Source organism: Dermochelys coriacea, chromosome 3 (assembly GCF_009764565.3).
Source record: "Dermochelys coriacea isolate rDerCor1 chromosome 3, rDerCor1.pri.v4, whole genome shotgun sequence".
Lineage (NCBI taxonomy): Eukaryota > Metazoa > Chordata > Testudines > Dermochelyidae > Dermochelys > Dermochelys coriacea.
Genome location: NC_050070.1, coordinates 171,761,597 through 171,781,767, shown reverse-complemented (window position 1 = coordinate 171,781,767; position 20,171 = coordinate 171,761,597). Strand labels below are relative to the sequence as shown.

At 40.9% G+C, this 20,171-nt stretch overlaps 1 protein-coding gene across 1 annotated transcript in view; it reads right to left on the bottom strand.

Annotated features, from left to right (window-relative positions):
* Nucleotides 1-3,558: 3,558 nt before the first annotated feature.
* Nucleotides 3,559-20,171, bottom strand: part of PKDCC (protein kinase domain containing, cytoplasmic) — a 50,373-nt gene continuing 33,760 nt past the window's right edge. The window contains exons 6-7 of the mRNA XM_038397708.2: nucleotides 7,582-7,755; nucleotides 3,559-4,619 (exon numbers count right to left, since the gene is read on the bottom strand). Of these exons, the coding sequence (XP_038253636.1) occupies nucleotides 4,534-4,619; nucleotides 7,582-7,755 (260 nt within the window). The 3' untranslated portion in view covers nucleotides 3,559-4,533. The remainder of the gene's footprint in view (nucleotides 4,620-7,581; nucleotides 7,756-20,171) is intronic.

Genomic DNA, 20,171 nt, shown 5'->3' with positions numbered 1-20,171 from the left:
AGAATGAAATTATCCTGATCATTAGCCTTTGGATTTCTTTTTTTCCTTGAAATTTAAAAAACTGTTGGATACTTTTTATTTAGTAAAATGACTAATTAGACAACCATTTATAAAATACTTTGCATTTTTAAAAAAATTAATGTATTTTACGTAATGTTTAATATGAAGGCACACAACCAGGGTTAAAGGCTTTCAAAGTATGTACTGACACCTCAATACCAATAAGGTAGATCACTTCAATGGTCTGTACATCTAAGTACAGTATGTGTTTGTGTGATGTGTAATGAATTTTAAAAGACTCCTTACTGTGTGTTTATCACCATTAAATGAATGATGGACTCCTAATTATACAATCAGTTATTGCAGCAGCTAAAATGCTAATCTGTGAATTATAGCATGTCATTTTAGTGATTTGTGAGACATTATTACAGTATAAGTGATCTCTGAGAAACTGCAGTCACTAACAGGGAGTTTCGAGAGGGAGTTCTCCAGGTGGAGGAGCAAATACAGGACCCTTGGGGTAAGTGGCTGTCTGTAGTGTGTGTTTGTGGATTACTTGCTGTGTGCTGAGCTTGTTTGTCTGTCTGTTTGAAAGACTGTGTGCTGTGGCCGGCAGTTGGAAGCTGTGAGCTTCTAAAGAAGGTTTGAAATCTAGAAGCCTCTGTTCATTGGCTGAGCCTTAGTCAGGGGGCGGAGCTATCAAGAAGGCCAGGGCTTTATAAAGCAGTGAGCAAGCAACCAGGGACCGCTAGCAGGGAGAGTTTCAAGAGGGGGTTTGGAAAGCGGGCGAGGTACACTTGCCATTCTTTAAAACCTTTAAACTAAATTGTAATCAAAACTTCTTGATTTAAACAAAAACCCTATCACTAACCTAGGTAGCTGTAGAAGAGAATGCAGTCAGAAGCCCAGCAGCAGAGTGGGGGCTATCCTGTTTATTGCACTTGGTGTAGCACGTAAGATTACCTGCCCTGTGGGCGGGTGGCATTTGTGTGCATTCGGTGCAAGGAGCTCCTGGCCCTCAGAGACAGTGTACGGGCTTTGGAGGCCAGGGTGGCAGAACTGAAGGAGCTAAGGGAGGCAGAGAGGTATATTGATGAGGCTTTCCAGGACACAGTAGACTGTCCCACCTCTGGTCAGACAGCCCCTGCGCTGTTAAAGAGGATGAAAGGCCCAGAGTAGGAGAGCAGTCAACGGGATCAGAGGGAAACCTTCCCATAGTTGGGACCCTCCTTCCAGATGATGTTGGGATATCCGCTCGAACTGAGGTTACCTCTCTGGGGGAGGGAACTCCAGTCATTAGGAAAAGGCAGGTGTTAGTAATGGGAGATTCGATCATTAGAAACATAGATACCTGGGTTTGTGATAACCAGGAGAACTGTATAGTGACTTGCCTCTTTGGTGCGAAGGTTGCGGATCTCCCGAGGCATCTAGATAGATTTATGTGTAGTGCTGGAGAGGAGCCAGTGGTCATGGTACATGTAGGTACCAATGACATAGGGAAGAGTAGGAGACGTCCTGGAGGCCAAATTTAGGCTGCTAGGAAAGAGACTGAAATCCAGGACCTCAAGGGTGCCATTCTCAGAGCAGTTTTTAAACTGAGAGATGGGGGAAAACAGATTGCTGCAGAGGCACAGTGGATCGGACAGAGACTTCTCTTAGAGGAGAGTCTATTGATAGAGATTCTCGGGATTGTAGTCAGGAGGAGGGGATGGAAGAGGATGAAGTATGGGCCAGATCAGATGAGAAACATTCACAAAAAGAATCTGACACATCAGAAAAGGGCAGACAAATAAATAGTGACAAGTATTTAAAGTGCTTGTACACAAATGCTAGAAGTCTAAATAATAAGATGGGTGAACTAAAGTGCCTCGTGTTAAAGGAGGATATTGATATAATAGGCATCACAGAAACCTGGTGGAGTGAGGACAATCAATGGGACACAATCATTCTGGGGTACAAAATATATCGGAAGAACAGAACAGGTCGTGGGGGAGGAGTGGCACTATGTGAAAGAAAATGTAGAATCAAATGAAATAAAAATCTTAAATGACTCCACATGTTCCATAGAATCCGATGACGTGAGCTGTAGCTCACGAAAGCTTATGCTCAAATAAATGTGTTAGTCTCTAAGGTGCCACAAGTACTCCTTTTCTTTTTGCATATACAGACTAACACAGCTGCTACTCTGAAACCTGACACAGAATCTCTATGGATAGTAATTCCATTTTCTAATAAGCATATAACAGCAAGGATCTATTATCAACCACCTGACCAGGACAGGGATAGTGACAATGAAATGCTAAGAGAGATTAGAGAGGCTATCAAAATAAAGAAAACAAATAAAAGGAAATTCTTCTTCACTCAGCGCACAGTCAACCTGTGGAACTCCTTGCCTGAGGAGGTTGCTAAGGCTAGGACTATAACAGTGTTTAAAAGAAAAATGGATAAATTCATGGAGGTTAAGTCCATTAATGGCTATTAGCCAGGATGGGTAAGGAATGGTGTCCCTAGCCTCTGTTTGTCAAAGGGTGGAGCTGGATGGCAGGAGAGAGATCACTAGATCATTACCTGTTAGGTTCACTCCCTCTGGGACACCTGGCATTGGCCACTGTTGGCAGACAGGATACTGGGCTGGATGGACCTTTGGTCTGACCCAGTATGGCCATTCTTATGTTCTTATGTGCAGTGAGGTAAGGATTTTTGCTGAATGTGCTGCCCCAAGAACATCCTCTCCCACATAGGCAGAAAGCTGAGAGAACTTCTGCTTCACAGCTGCAGCTCCCTTCCTCCCTGTCCCCCACTGCCCTGAGCAGAGCCCAGAGAAGACAAACAAAATTTAGTCCTATGATTAATTACTTCAGATTCTATTCTAATCCACTGTTAATTAAAAATGTTTGAACACCAGTGACCTATATTCACATGACTGAAGTCACAGAGAAAGAGAAGCTACTGAAACATGCATCCGATGAAGTGAGCTGTAGCTCACGAAAGCTTATGCTCTAATAAATTTGTTAGTCTCTAAGGTGCCACAAGTACTCCTTTTCTTTTTCCGAAAACAGACTAACACGGCTGCTACTCTGAATACTGAAACATGGTCTCTTGACCTAAAGGTCACTTATTTCAGTATAGACAAACACACATACAGGGCCAAACTTCGCTCCTGGATATGCACACCAGATTCCCACTGAAGTCAGTAGGGAGTCGTGTATATCCTAAGGCAGAATTGGGTTCTCTTAGATCCCAATTCTGCAAAGATTTGTGCACATGACTCACACTATTCTATGTTAAGAACTTACATACATCTTCACAGAGTTCAGGCTTTAGTCTGCAGCACAGAAAAAAAATGACAAATTTAAAGTTTTATTTTTTTTTACAAAAATAAACAATTTAAGAAACAAAAGTACAAAAATTTCTGAATGTACAAACTACAAAACAGTATGACATTGGTCACTTTTAGCATTTAATTTATTGCTTTCACTGAAAGCAAATCCTCTAGACACACTATGCCTATAAAATGCATCTATTTATATAGAATTTCAGGCTAGTTTTCATTTTTCATTTCATTTGTTCTAAGAATTAGTAAGAAGCACCTTAGAAAACCAAGGATTTGAGGATAATACAAATGGAAAGTCTTCTAGGGCAAGATTTTCATCAAAAATTGTGTTGTTCAAACTGCTAGATTGCTTTGCTGATCTGTCAGTGAAATACCTTAGGGAATATTTTGGACAGTGATTAAGGCCTTGATTCAGCAAAACACTTAAATATATACTTAAAGCTATCCCTATTCAGCAAAGCACTTAAGCATGGGCTTACGTCCCCATGGCTTCAGTGGGACTACTCATGCTTAAAGTTGGCATATGCTTAAGTGCTTTGCTGGATCAGGGCCTAAACAACTGAAATATGGCTTTATTAAATTAAAAATACATGTTTTCATAAACTTTTAAAACAAAATGAAAATTGGCTACATTTTTGAAATTATAAATATGGCTGAGATCCATTGATGACAGGCCCATAGTATTTCTACAAATGTTTTTGGTCTTGCATATCTGATAACATTGACATAAATGTTGATTGTCTTCTATAACATTTGATATTTAAAGCTTTGTAACTGATAAGCTTCATTAACTCTGTAGTGATTGTACTTGTCTAAATAAATATCATGGCGGAGGACCCAGACTTCCTGTGGAAATTATGAACTTCCAGGTCTGTGCAAATATGTACAGACCTAATTAATCTTGGTTAGAAAGGATTGGGTTACCTACTGCTTTATATCCCAACTTATATTCCAACAGTGTATCACATTTTGTATTTTGTTTTGTTTTAAAAAAATCACATTTTGAAAACATTGTTGTATTGCACATTCATCCTGATCATGCAGGTTATTTCTTTAAAGTTTTGCTTAGCACTCTAGATTAGAATGAGTAATAGTGCAATTATCTCTCCCTCCCGCAGACATCTTGTACATAACAGCTGTCTATATTTATACACAAACAGCTCCTGTCATTTACAAGTCAGACTAAGCCACTTAAGCTGTCAGCCTGTCACTTTCACATATGTTATCTTGTCAGGATCAGGCACGATATGATTTGAGCCCATCTTGAAGAAGACAAGCTGCCGACCTAAACAGAACATGAAAGAAGAAAATAATTAGAAGTGATTACCAACATTTTGGTCTATTCCAAACATTGAAATCTCATATCCTGATTCTGTTTCTGCATTCTTTAAACTACACAGGAGGCCAAATTCCTCTCTCTCTTAAACTGGTATAAATCTAGTCTTTCTGCTGAAGTCACAAGGGCCAAAGTGCTTCTCTGTTACACCAACACTACATTGATTTCCACAGGTTTATTATGGATTCAAACCAGTATCACTCAGAGCAGAATTTGGCCTACTCCAGGTAGATGCCAAGATATGTGTGGTCAAGATTTGGCTCTGTGGGGTTGCCCAGGTGTAACTAAGGGAAGCATTTCAAGATTAAAATTGTATTAATCTGATTTATTTATAGAGTTGAAGGAGCTTCTATAAGTCATCCCATTGACTTTAATGGGCTCTGGATAACAGCTTAAATGAAGAGCATTCACTAGATCATGCAATATCATCTTTTTGGACTGCTTGAACCTACACAAAAAATGTATATGCACCAAATTTGGCCTAGTCTGAAACACAGATACTAAATAAGTCATCTCCTGTTGTTCTGCAGCTCAGATTTTTAAGTCAACTGTAGCAGATTTTCCACTCTTACCAACAAACTAGTACAACAAAAACACTGAGTGATGGGCAGCCTGTACCGTTTCCATTACATAAATCAATCCTTTCATAAGCCAGAGTTCATTTAAGGCTGTCCTTCAGTAAAGTGTTGGTTGTTGGTATTTGCTGCTGCCTCGCTAGCCCTTTCTGCTCTCATCATGCTTGTCAAACTAGGATCTTTCTTACATCCCCTCTATCTGGATGTGGTCCCTGCTTATTGAAATCCCTAACGCACCCACTGTAATTGATAAAGGAGAGTCACTGGAATGTACACTACTATGTCCTTATGCAGTTATTCAACCTTCCCCTACCTTCTGTCTCAAGGTAATACAGCCAAATGTTATTCCCACAAATCCTGCCTCTTAAAATGGATAACATCATTTCCCTAAAAATCTGATCTGTATGCCAACAACTATGGTTTTAAATAATCAATAACTCATCAGAATGCCTGAGAATAAAGTGATAATGTAGCAGCAATTAAGTATTATTTTAAAGATTTATTTTGATGGCGATATTCAATTAAGGGAGTTGTTCCTTTCTTCCTACAAATCTCACCAGAGCTCAAGAAGGTGTTTTTAGTGACATATTTGATAAATCTGATTGTCATGAAATGGACAGTATGGTATGATCAGCTAGAAAGCATTGGCTCCTCAGGATAAGACTTGCATAAACCTGTGATATATTCTTGGTTCCAGGTAAGCTTCTATTCATGTCTTTGGGGTGCACAATAGATGTGACGACCCACAGCTGCATACCACACCTTTCAGTGAATATCATCCTATAGACAACTTTTTTTTTTTAATAAAGTGTCTAGTGTGGGTGCCTCCAGTTTTGGGGTATCTGAGTGAGATAAAGAGCCAGATTCTGGCCTGGTCTAAATTAACATAGCTCCACTGAAGTCAAAGCTCCATTGATTTACACTAACTGAGAATCAGCTTTAGGGTATCTCTAGCTGGACACCAGAAACCAAGGTACCAAACTAAGTGGCCACTTCTAAATATGTAGGCCTGCATCTTTGCCATCTACCCACAATGGGGCACAATGCACGAGCAGGTAAAGAAGCCCAATGTTATGCCCAGGTAGTGTTGTCATTTTTACATTTCTGCCTTAACCATTTTACTCCCTTTTTGTGTCACTATTGTAGCATCATTTACATATAGATCTTAGTACACAATGACTTTTAAGATTAGAACGGACTTTCCCAGTGCAGAACACTACTGTGCGGAGAACCTGAAGGAGATTTTTATTATGCAGTAATATCGTTTCTTTAAACTAGGGGTTTACAGTCTCAAGTATTTGTATGGCTCCTATTACCACAGTATCTGAGCCCCTCACAATCACAACACCCCTCTGAGGTAGGGAAGGGCTATCGTCCCCTCAGATGGGAACGGAGACAGGGATGGTCTATCTAGACTAATTTTTAAACATGCAGCAGCAAATTTCAGTTACCAGGGCTACCGACAGGCTCACACCAAAAACAGCTGGGTATCCAGTGCAGCTCAGGCTCCAAACCTCACCCCACACCAAGCTTCAGAGCCCAAGCTCCTGCCCAAGCCCAGACATCTCCACAGCTGTTTTTAGTGCTGTAGCACAAATTAAATTCACTGCAACAGGTTTTCACACACAGTGTAGACATTTCTCTGGACGTGAAATGACTTACCCAAGCTCACCCAGGAAGTCTGTGGCAGAGCAGAGATTTAACCCCAGCTCTCCCAAATCCTAGGACGGTGCCCTAGCAACTGAACCATCCTTTGTCTAGAAGGTTGTGCCAACTTTCCTTACCAACAAACTGCATCTAAACCAGAACACCAGCTGTTTATTTATTACAGCTGACAACAGCACAGCATTCCTGTCAAGATCAGGACCCTCTTCTGTCTGCCAGAGGGTCACAGCTGAGTGATAGAAGGAGGGATGAGAGAACTTGTTTGGCCTAATTTCAAACCAGATCACATGCACTTGAATGTTTCTTTCAAATTCAAATGTTGGACCAAATCTTGCCTATCTTACTCATCTGAAAACTCCCAGGAAGGTCAAGTCCCTGTGATCCCTGTCCAGCTGCCTCCAATTGATCCCCTCATGCCAGGCTATTCTTAGTCAGTGCACAGACCCCCTCTATGGAGCACAAATAAAGTACAGCCTAGCCCATCTCCTCTGCTCAGCTCCAACTGAGGGTTAAGAGACATCCTCCCATCTCTAGCAACTATGCTCCCATGAGCCTACTTCAGTGTAATTCATTCACCAGATGGTTTCAAAACCCTACATATTTATATGGGCCAGTAGCTTGTTTTGGATTATTAGCACCAGCTGCTGCATTTGTTCAATGGCACCCGTTACCTGTCCACGTTGTCTGGTTGGTGAGGACAAAAGCTTTGCACTGGGAGTGATTCTCGCAGACCTCGATGGCTTCGCTGACATTGAACACAGAGAGGAGGCAGCCCTTGTGATGGTAAGAAGGCCAGCACCTGTAGTTCTCATCAGGAATAGCAGCTTCAGGTATCTGTTGGTACTCTGCAAAAAACAGAGCTAAGCAATCAGTTGGAATCTCTTCCAAAAGAGTTTGTTAAAGTGCCATGAGGGAAGAGGGAGGCATATGAAGGGACATGTCTCATAATCTATCACATAAGATTTTCATCACCTCCATTCGCTAAAACCTCTTTGGTGCTCTCATTTATTTATTTATAGAAAAGGGTCTGTTCATACACAAGATGTTTTTGCCTCCTTCCTGAACAGGCGTGATAGATTTTATGTGGGGTTTTACGGAGAGAATGTCCCATTCAATAAACAGCATCCACTTGAATGAACTGATTCCCTGTCCTCGTTCTTAACACTGAATGGGACTGTCAGGGTGAGACCTGATCAGGCACTCCTGCCCCTCCCTCTCAGTCAGGAGAGCATGTTATTTTACTCTAGCTTCTTTAGAACATGAAGACAAGACAGGCTTTTAATTAAGCTAACTTTTTTCCTTGCTCAGATTAACACAAAAGGGGAGTTACTTGATGGGCCTCAGGGGTAGGGGGGAAGAGGAGGGACAAAAAGAGCCCATGAAGCATGTCAGCTTGGTTCTTGCCCAGCTCCTCTGCATCGCCCTGTGGATTACTTGGCTCCGTTGGCTGCCATTCAGTCTCTCTTGCCTTTATGAGCTCCCTCTTGTTCTCAGTTCACAGCTCCTCTCAGTCTCCCAGCTGCTTTTGGGCTTCTCTGATGAATGCATCAGCAAAATTAAACTAATCATTTATAAATATTTCTACTTAGCTCCCAGGACACAGAAATAAAAAATAATTCTATAGTTATTCTAATTGCATCCATTAAGGAAATTGTAGCTGTGTGCCCTACTTCTTTAGTCACTTTAGTTCAAGGATCTTTTGCTTGCAGCTGCAAAGTTCCAGCCTGCTAATATTTCAGAGAAAGCTTTGTAAGGATGCTCCCAGTCCAACAGATAGTGTTTACTATAGACTTAACAGCCAACAGTTTGATTCATAAAACAATTATTCACCATTTACGGTACATTCCATACTATTTATATGGAAAGTGTGTGAAATATTCAATAGGCTCTTATAAGCCTGGTCAAAACAAAAATAAGACATACACCAACACAATAAGAGTCCAGTTATGTCCCATTTAAGTCAATGGCAAAACTCCCATTAACTACAGTAGATGCAGGATCAGACCCCAAAATGGATTTTAAAGAATGGGGAAAAAATTACCAAAAAATGTCTCCTTAAAAAGCTGTTGCATGAATAAGAACAGTCACCAGTCAGACATATGTCATTCAGTATTACATGTAATGGAATTACTTGGCCAGAGCTACAGCAGAGAGACTGATTTGTGTTGATTTGTGCCTTCACGCTAAGGTCAATGAAACTATCCAAGTAAGACAAACAACGGGTCCAGTCTACAGTTACCCTGCTTCTTATGTAGTTAATTATATCAGTGCCAACTGAATGCAAAGTGGAGGTGAAATGCTCACCTTGCAATGGTGTGACTACAAAAGGCGCAAGGCAAAGGTGAATCAGTACACCTAAACAGACACCTGCAAGCTGGACATACTTTTTAAGTAACAGAGGAAAATTAACATCTACTATAGTGTTGGAATGCCGGTAGGGATCAAGCCCTGGGCCCTAACAGGGAATTCTCCTCAGAGCTTGCCAAGCTCCTGATAACAGTGTCTAAGGTCAAGCTCTAGCAGGCTCGGCAGGAAGTCTGAGTAGTTAGCATAGCAACCCCAACATCATGTGATAGGTCTTCACTATACAAACAGAAATCTGTCTCCAAGTAACCCACCTATCAAACTACAATTTACTTTTTAAAAAACTCTTTTACAGGCAAATATGTTTTAAAAGTCTCTCTACTACATATTACATTGTTTCATTTCTAATGTGTTACTATATATTCAATGTTTCTCTCAAGGTTTTCCCCAACTCCCAACCCTACCTACCATTACAATTCTTTAACCACCCATGGGCCAGAGCCTCAGGTGGTACAATCTGAGCAGCTGAAGCTCTATTTCCTTTATTCATACATCTATAAAGAAAAGCAGTTTTCAATAACTTTCAAAGACTGATGGCTTGCTTTGATTGAGGGGTGTGAATTATAGAGTGTGCTAATGTATTGTGATCTAACTGTCCCATATAGACCCTGTTGGCACAAATTCAAAAAGGTACCTCGTTCGTGTTCATGTAAACATTAGAGTGAAGTTAGTCTTTCTACTTGGAGTAGCTCTGAGGTGTGCAGCAGTGACCTCTTTGTCCAGTTCCTAGAGCAGGGAAGCCACAATGGTCTGCAAAAGTCTCTGAGCTCTGTGCTAATGTAAATAATGTCGCACTGTATTTAGTAAATGATAATACAAACCACAAAAATGTACACAGAGGAAGACTAATTCATTCCCTGGCTGCGAAGTTACTAAGCTTCCTTGCACAGTCCTGGCAGAGTCCTGGCAGAGTAGAGACATAGAAGGCCAATGGGGAGTGTGGAGGAACAGGACCTCCATGTGGATAGCTCTGGCAGAATCCCAAGAGTGGCACAGTTCTCAGAATACTCACAGATTCTGGGGTTTTCCAGCAGGGGTGCTGGAACAATTTGTAAAGTGGGGGTGCCGAGAGCCATTGAACAAAACTGTAAACCCTGTACATAATGGAAACCACTTCAAGCCGGGGGGTGCAGCAGCACCCCCAGTTCCAGCACCTATGTTTTCCAGTATGGGGAGAGTGTAGGGGGGAGGGTAAATGTGAGGGGATTGTCATGGGGTTCCCTTTCCATTGTGTGGGTTTTCCTGTGGAAAGGCTGATGTCCTGAGCATGATGCATTTCAGCAAGCACAATGTGAAGAGATGCACAGTTTACTTTTTAAAAGCATTAAAGTTTTCCCACAAAAAACCTGATCCAATATAGATTCATAGATACTAAGGTCAGAAGGGACCATTCTGATCATCTAGTCCGACCTCCTGCACAGCGCAGGCCACAGAATCTCACCCACCCACTCCTATGAAAAACCTCACCTATGTCTGAGCTATTGAAGTCCTTAAATCATGGTTTAAAGACTTCAAGGAGCAGAGAACCCTCTCTCAAGTCAACCATGCCCCATGCTAAAGAGGAAGACGAAAAACCTCCAGGGCTTCTCCAATCTGCCCTGGAGGAAAATTCCTTCCCGACCCCAAATATGGCAATCAGCTAAACCCTGAGCATATGGGCAAGATTCACCAGCCAGATACTACAGAAAATTCTTTCCTGGGTAACTCAGATCCCATCCATCTAATATCCCATCTCAGGGGATTTGGCCTACTTACCCTGAATATTTAAAGATCAATTACTTACCAAAATCACATTATCCCATCATACCATCTCCTCCATAAGCTTATCAAGTAGAATCTTAAAACCAGATAGATATTTTGCCCCCACTGCTTCCCTTGGAAGGCTATTCCAAAACTTCACTCCTCTGATGGTTAGAAACCTTCGTCTAATTTCAAGTCTAAACTTCCTGGTGGCCAGTTTATACCCATTTGTTCTTGTGTCCACATTGATGCTGAGCTTAAATAATTCGTCTCCCTCTCCTGTATTTATCCCTCTGATATATTTATAGAGAGCAATCATATCTCCCCTCAACCTTCTTTTAGTTAGGCTAAACAAGCCAAGATCCTTAAGTCTCCTTTCATAAGACAAGTTTTCCATTCCTCGGATCATCCTAGTAGCCCTTCTCTGAACCTGCTCCAGTTTGAATTCACCCTTTTTAAACATGGGAGACCAGAACTGCACACAGTATTCTAGGTGAGGTCTCACCAGTGCCTTGTATAACGGTACTAAAACCTCCTTATCCCTACTGGAAATGCCTCTCCTGATGCATCCCAAAACCGCATTAGTTTTTTTCACAGTCACATCACATTGGCAGCTCATAGTCATCCTATGATCAACCAATACTCAAGTTCCTTCTCCTCTTCCATTACTTCTAATTGATGCGTCCCCAACTTATAACTAAAATTCTTGTTATTAATCCCTAAATGCATAACCTTACACTTCTCACTATTAAATTTCATCCTATTACTATTACTCCAGTTTACAAAGTCATCCAGATCCTCCTGTATAATATCCCGATCCTTCTCCAAATTGGCAATACCTCCCAGCTTTGTATCATCTGCAAACTTTATTAGCACACTCCCACTTTTTGTGCCAAGGTCAGTAATAAAAAGATTAAATAAGATTGGTCCCAAAACCGATCCCTGAGGAACTCCACTGGTAACCTCCCTCCAACCTGACAGTTCGCCTTTCAGTAGGACCCGTTGCAGTCTCCCCTTTAACCAATTCCTTATCCACCTTTTGATGTTCATATTGATCCCCATCTTCTCCAATTTAACTAATAATTCCCCATGTGGCAAGGTATCAAATGCCTTACTGAAATCTAGGTAAATTAGATCCACTGCATTTCCTTTATCTAAAAAAATCTGTTACTTTTTCAAAAAAGGAGATTAGGTTGGTTTGGCACGATCTACCTTTTGTAAAACCATGTTGTATTTTGTCCCATTTACCATTGACTTCAATGGCCTTAACTAATTTCTCCTTCAAAATTTTTTCCAGGACCTTACATACTACAGATGTCAAACTAACTGGCCTGTAGTTACCTGGATCACTTTTTTTCCCTTTCTTAAAAATAGGAACTATATTAGCAATTCTCCAATCATTCGGTACTACTGCTGAGTTTACAAATTCATTAAAAATTCTTGCTAATGGGCTTGCAATTTCAGGTGCTAATTCCTTTAATATTCTTGGATGAAGATTATCTGGGCCCCCGGACTTAGTCCCATTAAGCTGTTTGAGTTTCGCTTCTACCTCAGATATGGAAATATCTGCCTCCAAATCCTCATTCCCATTTGTCATGCTACCATTATCCCCAAGATCCACTTTAGCCTTATTAAAGACTGAGGCAAAGTATTTGTTTAGATATTGGGCCATGCCTAGATTATCTTTAACCTCCACTCCATCCTCAGTGTTTAGCGGCTCCACTTCTTCTTTCTTAGTTTTCTTCTTATTTATATGGCTATAGAACCTTTTACTATTGGTTTTAGTTCCCTTTGCGAGATCCAACTCTACTCAACTTTTAGCCTGTCTCACTTTATCCCTACATGTTCTGACCTCAATTAGGTAGCTTTCCTTGCTGATCCCTCCCATCTTCCACTCCCTGTATGCTTTCTGCTTCTTCTTAAATGCATCCGATGAAGTGAGCTGTAGCTCACGAAAGCTTATGCTCTAATAAATTTGTTAGTCTCTAAGGTGCCACAAGTACTCCTTTTCTTTTTGCGAATACAGACTAACACGGCTGCTACTCTGAAACCTGCTTCTTCTTAATCACCTCTCTAAGATGCTTGCTCATCCAGCTTGGTCTACAACTCCTTTCTATGAATTTTTTCCCCTTTCTTGGGATACAGGCTTCCGATAGCTTCTGCAGCTTTGACTTAAAGTAATCCCAGGCCTCCTCTACCTTTAGATCCATAAGTTCTTCAGTCCAATCCACTTCCCTAACTAATTTCCTTAATTTTTGAAAGTCAGCCCTTTTGAAATCAAAAACTCTAGTTGCAGATTTATTTTTGTTAATCCTTCCGTTCAGTTTGAACTGAATTAGCTCATGATCACTTGAGCAAAGATTATCCCCTACAACCATTTCTTCTATGAGGTCCTCGCTACTCACCAAAATTAAATCTAAAATGGCATCCCCTCTGGTCGGTTCAGCAACTACTTGATGAAGGAATCCATCTATCTAGCTATCGCATCTAGGAAAATCTGAGCCCTATTATTATTACTAGCACTGGTCCTCCAGTCTATATCTGGGAAGTTAAAGTCTCCCATGATCACACAGTTTCCATTAGTATTTACTTTATTAAAAACATTAAAAAGGGCTCTATCCATATCCAAATTAGATCCCGGGGGTCTACAGCCCAAGCACTATCGCAGGAGAGGCTTTACTAGTTATCTTCCCCAATGTAATTTTTGCCCAGACGGACTCTGTCTTATCCATTGCATCGCTTCTTATTTCTTTACATTCTACCTCATCATAGATATACAATGCTACTCCACCACCTTTACCTTTATTTCTGTCTTTCCTAAACAGCACATACCCTTCAATACCTGTAGTCCAGTCATGACTACTATTCCACCATGTTTCTGTTATCCCTATAATATCTGGTTTCACTTCCTGCACCAGTAGCTCTAGTTCCTCCATTTTGTTACCTAGGCTCCTCGCATTGGTGTACAAACATCTCAATTTTTGCTGTTTGGCCTCACTCACATTTTGTACCCTATTAGGCACAGTCATTCTACAACCAGTATAACCTATTAGTCTAGTATCCACACCGCCCTCGCTCCTTATATACATTCTCCTACCCATGGCTGTATCCTTTCTTACTTCGTCTTCTTCCCTCTCAATGCTAAAATCCGGCGTGGAGATTACCTGGACATCTCCCAACCATCTCCCCCAAATTCCTAGTTTAAAGCTCTCTTTATCAGTTGTGCCAGCCTTGATCCTAGAAGTCTATTGCCTTCCCTACTGAGATGAAGTCCATCCTGAGAGAACTGTCCTCTGTCCGTGAATGCCTCCCAGTGGCCATACATCCCAAAGCCCTCCTTATAGCACCACTGCCTAAGCCATCTGTTGACAGTCATAATCTTGTCACACCTTTGTTGCCCTTCTCTAGGAACAGGAAGGATCCCACTAAAGATCACCTGAGCCTCAATTTCCTTAAGCGTCTTCCCCAGCCTAGCATAGTTTCCCTTAATACTTTCCAGCGACAATCTAGCCGTATCATTTGTTCCCACATGAAGGATAACTAGGGGATTCTTTCCCACTCCCTTTAGGATCCTTTTCAACCTCATGTCTACATCCCTTATCTTAGCACCCGGAAGACAGCACACCCTTCTATTCTCTGAATCAGCTCTAGTTACAGGCCTGTCTATACTTCTCAATAAAGAGTCCCCTATCACATAGACCTGCCTTTTCCTGGTGACAGTGCTATTCTCCAGTCTCTCCCCTGTTCCCTCTGGCTGCAAGTTCTTTCCATTCCTATTTTCCCTTATAATCCTCTTCAACCTATCCTGTATCCTCCTGGGGCTCATATTTGGTCTAGTCTCCCTTGACTCTTCCCCTTTTCCTATAGGACTAGCCTCTCTTCTCTTCTTCCTTACCCTTCCACCTTCAACAAGTACCTACTGAGCCCCTTCTTCATTTTCCAACTCTGCAAACCTGTTCCTAAGCTCTATTTCTCCTTCACTAGCCTGTCTTTTCCTCTACCTGGTTCTTTTAGTCACATGCTTCCACTGACCACTTTCCTCACCCAGTCTCCCCTCAAAATTCCCCAGCCCTGCTTCCATCTGTGAGTCTGAGCTTTTCCCTTCAGATACCTCATATCTTTGCTCCATCATCTGCTCAAACCCCTTCCTAAACTCAACCAGACTTTCCACCTGCATCTCCAAACCTCGGATCTTTTCCTCCATCAGCTCTATCAGACGGCATTTCATGCAGAAAAAACTCTTACCGGTTCCCCCCTCCAGGATCATGTACATACCACAGCTTCCACATCCAGTCATCCTCAATGTGTCTTCCACTACAGGAGTCACTCCCACAGCTGCCTCTGTATCTGTCATCACCTTCCCACCTAAATCCTGTTAATCTGGGAAACACAAGCCACACCAAAAAGACCACCCTCCCCCCCAGCAAAAGCAAACCCCAAACAAGCATCACAATACAAACTCCCCTTACAAACTCCCACTCAAACTCCCCTGTTTACAGCTCTGCTTGCTAGCTCCTGTGCTGCTGCAGCTGTCTGTGCCGCTGCCTAACTGGCTGGCTAACTTTATAGGACCTCTGGTCAGAAAAGCCCTGCCCCCTACTCAGGTGTAGTCTACAACAAATATCTACAACTGGACTTTGTATGAAACGTAGATCATTATGGATCCTCTCCTGCTTCCACTGAAGTCAATAGAAAATCTCCCATTGGCTTCAGGGACAGCACGCTCAGGTCCCTAACATATGAGTAACTGCCAATTGGCGTTACTGTCAAAGTGAGACCATATGGCAACCCTGACAGCCACATCAAGACACTCTTCAGCTTCCTTCTCCATACATCACTTTCCCCTTACCGCTAACGTAATAACCCTTACTACGTTTTCCCTTTAATCATTTTTTATGTCTATTTTTAAAATAGATGTGAGGGGGTGAGCTGCTCCCTAAAGGCCGGCTGTGCCTCTGCCATAAGTGGCCCTGCAGGGGAGGAACAGGAAAGGAGCCTTTGCCTCTACTTGTGTGGCCAACAACAGGAAAGCCTAAATCATAGCCCTGAGTGTAGGGGCTGCTGTCAAGAGGCTTTGGTCCCCTGGCAGCATCTCACCTGAAAGAGGGCAGCAAGGATGAAAAGTAGGCTGAAATGTAGCTCCTTCCTCTCTCTCTCTCTCTCTCTCCAGCCAGCAGAGCTTTCCAGCCTTGCAGGGGAACAAGTCTGCTGTACCCCTTTAAACCGGTGCCACAAATTATTCCTCCCTCTCAATTAGGGAGCTCCAGGAGGCATCCTTCCCCCCCCACCCCGCACCCCCAAGGGCAGTCAGGCCCATGTGTTTTTTTGGGTTATAGAAAATATCTTCAAATTGCTTGTACCTAAACCTAGAAAAAACTCTAACTCATGACAACCACCACTGAACATTGGTCTGAAAAGTGAATCCTTTTCCAGGATTCACCTTGTCTCAGAACATGATGATCTAGTATCTTTGTACTTTGCACAAAGAAGAAAAATATCATGTGAATCTCACGTGTATATCACTTCAAAGCAAGGGTCTAATCCATAGCCTTTACTTGTGTGAGTAATCCCATTGTGCTGTGAGTATTTGAAATGAAGACACTTTACTCACTTAAGCAGGGATATCAGGATAAGGAGCCCTTACTTGAAGGCAACTGGACAGTTACTTAATTAACAGGCGTTCTGACAACACTAATTGGTATGCCCAATTAAAAGAAAAGCTATGTATTTTAGATATGCCCAAATGTAAACATTCAAATACATAATGAATCAAAATACTGATAAACGTGGTACTAATGCAATGGTTCAGAGAGCATTTCTCTCCTATTCAAAACTTGCTCAATCTGAGATAAACCATCAAGATGAAAAATAAACCCACTAAGTGATAACTTTCCAGTTACTTACTTTCTATCCATTTGTTTTTATGTTCATGTCACTCACCTACCTCTTTGTGGCTCACTATGTAGGATATAGCAAGATAAAAATGTTACATAGCTCACTTGTACTTTGTTGTATGTATCAAACAGAGGTTTGAATGAGATTTGTAAAAGCCACATCAGGACTTTTTACCTGCTGTGTGAAATGGCTTAAAAAAAATCTAAGTTGCATTTCTCACACAACAAATTTAAATGTTCATCCTGGTCACAACGGTTCAATATACTTGTTCTATTTAGAAAAAGCCTACTGATTTAAAGACAGCTTTAGCTCAGGTTTTTGTCTTCCCAAACCTGAAACTTACTTAAATGGAGTTCGTGGAATTTGAAGGCTCACAGCAGTAAATCACATCATAAAAGAGGTCAAAGTTCTGGTCGATTTCCAGACTAATGGTGTTTAAAGCCAATAAATACTTGCCTAATACTATAAATGCAGCAATAAATTTACACTTTCACATACATATACACAATTTGACATAGTATATTTAAAGTCTATCACTGTAAAGTCAAGGAATAGATCCAAGAATTACACTGTGTTCATAAATAACTCCTTACCAATGCCCTAACCAAAAATATTCCTTTTCACTTGTATATATTTTTGTAAAGGTTGAAGCAAATAAACTTTTACTACACTAGGCCTGATTCTGTAATCACTTATGCCATTTTTCATACCAGTTTAATCTCTGGGACCGGATTCTCCATTCACACTAATCTAAGCAGAGCCAGGCAGGAAACAATTTTCCCATCCTGCAAAAATTTGAGATTTCAAAACATTTTCCCAGTCCAAATCATGATTAAGTTGAAATCTAAAAATTGTTCATGAACTAAAACTCCAAGATGTTTTCTTAAATCACTCATATTTCATTTAGGTTTTTTTAATTATCTATAAATTAACCTGAATTCTGAAGTAAAACGTCATTTTAAATAAAAAAAAATTTCCTTTTCTTTCTTTCTAAATGGGAAATTAGTTGAAACTGACCCATTCCCATGAAGTTTGCTTTGTTTAACTGGCATTTTCCAACAAAAAATGTTTAGCTGAAAAATTCCCAAGCAGCTCTAGATGTAAGGTAAGTAGCTCCAGCAAAACTGGGGCAGTTACACTGGGAAAAAGTCAATGTAAACCAAGATCAGACTCAAGCCCATTCATTTATGTTACTTGTCAATTTACGGCAGTGTAACTTAGATCAGGCTCAAAATGTCCTAAAGGCTCTGGCCCACCCCTATATTGCAGAAAAAACATCTTGACAATGTACCATTTCACAGGATAAAGTGATACATTTAAAAACTGAAATCAGTTCACGGCAAACTAACAAATCACTGACCAAATACTATAATTAAAAACAAAATAGCAAAGCTTAAAAGGTTCTAACATCCCAACATTACCTTAGCAAAAAAAAATCACCTCTGTTGTCCCAGTACTGACTCTAATATATAAACATGCCCATTTTCACAGTACCAGACTCAATCATATAAATAACTCCAGGATTACATTATAAACAGGCTGTGGTTTCCCCTTTTTAAGTTACTTAAATCACCCTAAATCTGACTTTAATCAATCCTAATGACCATTTATTTCAGCCACAGCAGCTAGATGGCATTTTTACTACCAGCTACAGCTACCAGTTGGAAAATTGCCCAGTCGTCTTTTCCAGTTATCACCTGCCAATACACCATGGGTCAATGACACAGCTGCATCCTTGACAAAGTAATCCTGTTACTCCCTATTTCACCTGCACTTCCATTGTAATGATAAAATAATGAAACCTGTTTCTGGATTTCTTTCCCCCCAACCACCCTTGCTTGTAGTTAAACATAAAGGGCCTGATTCTACCAATCTCAGTAATACCTTGCTATACAAATAGTCCAACTGATTTCCCAATGAGTACAGACAGCAGAATCAGACTCTAAATAACAAAAAAATATACTTATTGCTTCACATCATATGTTCAGATTAAGAAACAAAGTGAAAATTTTGATATTACAAATGTTTGCCCTCTTGATATTGTATTTGTTTGCTTGACTTTCAGCAGATCTCATTTTACATTTGTCCATGTTTTCATATACTGTATTAAATTCATTCCAAAAGAATGCCTCATAAATATGGCTCTTAGGCAAAAGTTAATGTGAATCTGCATTATACAAAAGCTTTTTTGGGAGGGGGCGGGGGTGCTACATGCCCATGCCAGCAACAAAACAGTAGTATAGCAGGGAAAATTACTCATCAAGTTTATTCCATTTATCTCCACTTCCAAGCACACCTGTCTTCCTCCACTAAATCACTGAAGCCATTTGGAAAGGTGCTGTAGTCAAGTGAAAAAAGCATCTGGATAGGACACTGACCTGCTGCATGATCTTGAGTAAGACACTTCTCTTCTCTGTTTCCACTCCATCTTTTGTCTGTCCTGTCTATTTAGACTGTCAGCTCTTTGGAGCAGGGACTGTCTCTTACTATGTATCTGTACAGTGCCTAAGCACAATGAAGCCCTTGTCTTGATTGGAGCCTGTCAGTGCTGCTGCATACAAATATTTACATTTTGTACTCCTGTCAACATTGCACCAGGAGAGGAGAAAAAGTTGGATTTTTTTTTCCTGGCTCATGCATTGACAATAGAACTGTTAACCAGGTTCCAACTACAGGGGCAGCTTCTACCTGCAGTTATGCTTCTACAGTGCAACCTCATTGAAGGTAGCTGTATCAGAGACTGGGGTTGCACAGATGTGACTGAGGCAGAATTTGGCCAGCAAAATCTTTATTGGTGTATGAAAAACTATTAAAATTGTAGAGCTATCACATTAAATGCTCAGGGGATTCTCAGGTTCTGCTTGCAGGCAGTGGGCTTTGTAGGGAAGTGTGTGAGCAATACTCTGGCAGCAGACAGGCAGTCTAAAATAAAGTGAGATGACCTGTGCCTCTCTGTCTTAGGGAGCAGCCTGCTTTGTCTCTCTGTTTTTGGGTTCTTCTGTATTATTCTAAAAATTCTAAAAAAAATCAAATATTGTTACAATACTTTTGCTGGAAGGTTGCATTGTATTGTTTTATCTAACTTCTCTGTTCCTATGCTGAAAACGTACCAAATGGTTGTGATACCACACAAGCCAGAAAATGTATAGGGTCAGATTTTTAAATATATTTAAGCTGCTAAAGATGCAGCTAGACACCTAATGGAATTTTCAGAAGCTCCTAGGTGCATAGCTCCCAATTGGAGTTCAGCACCTCGTAGTGA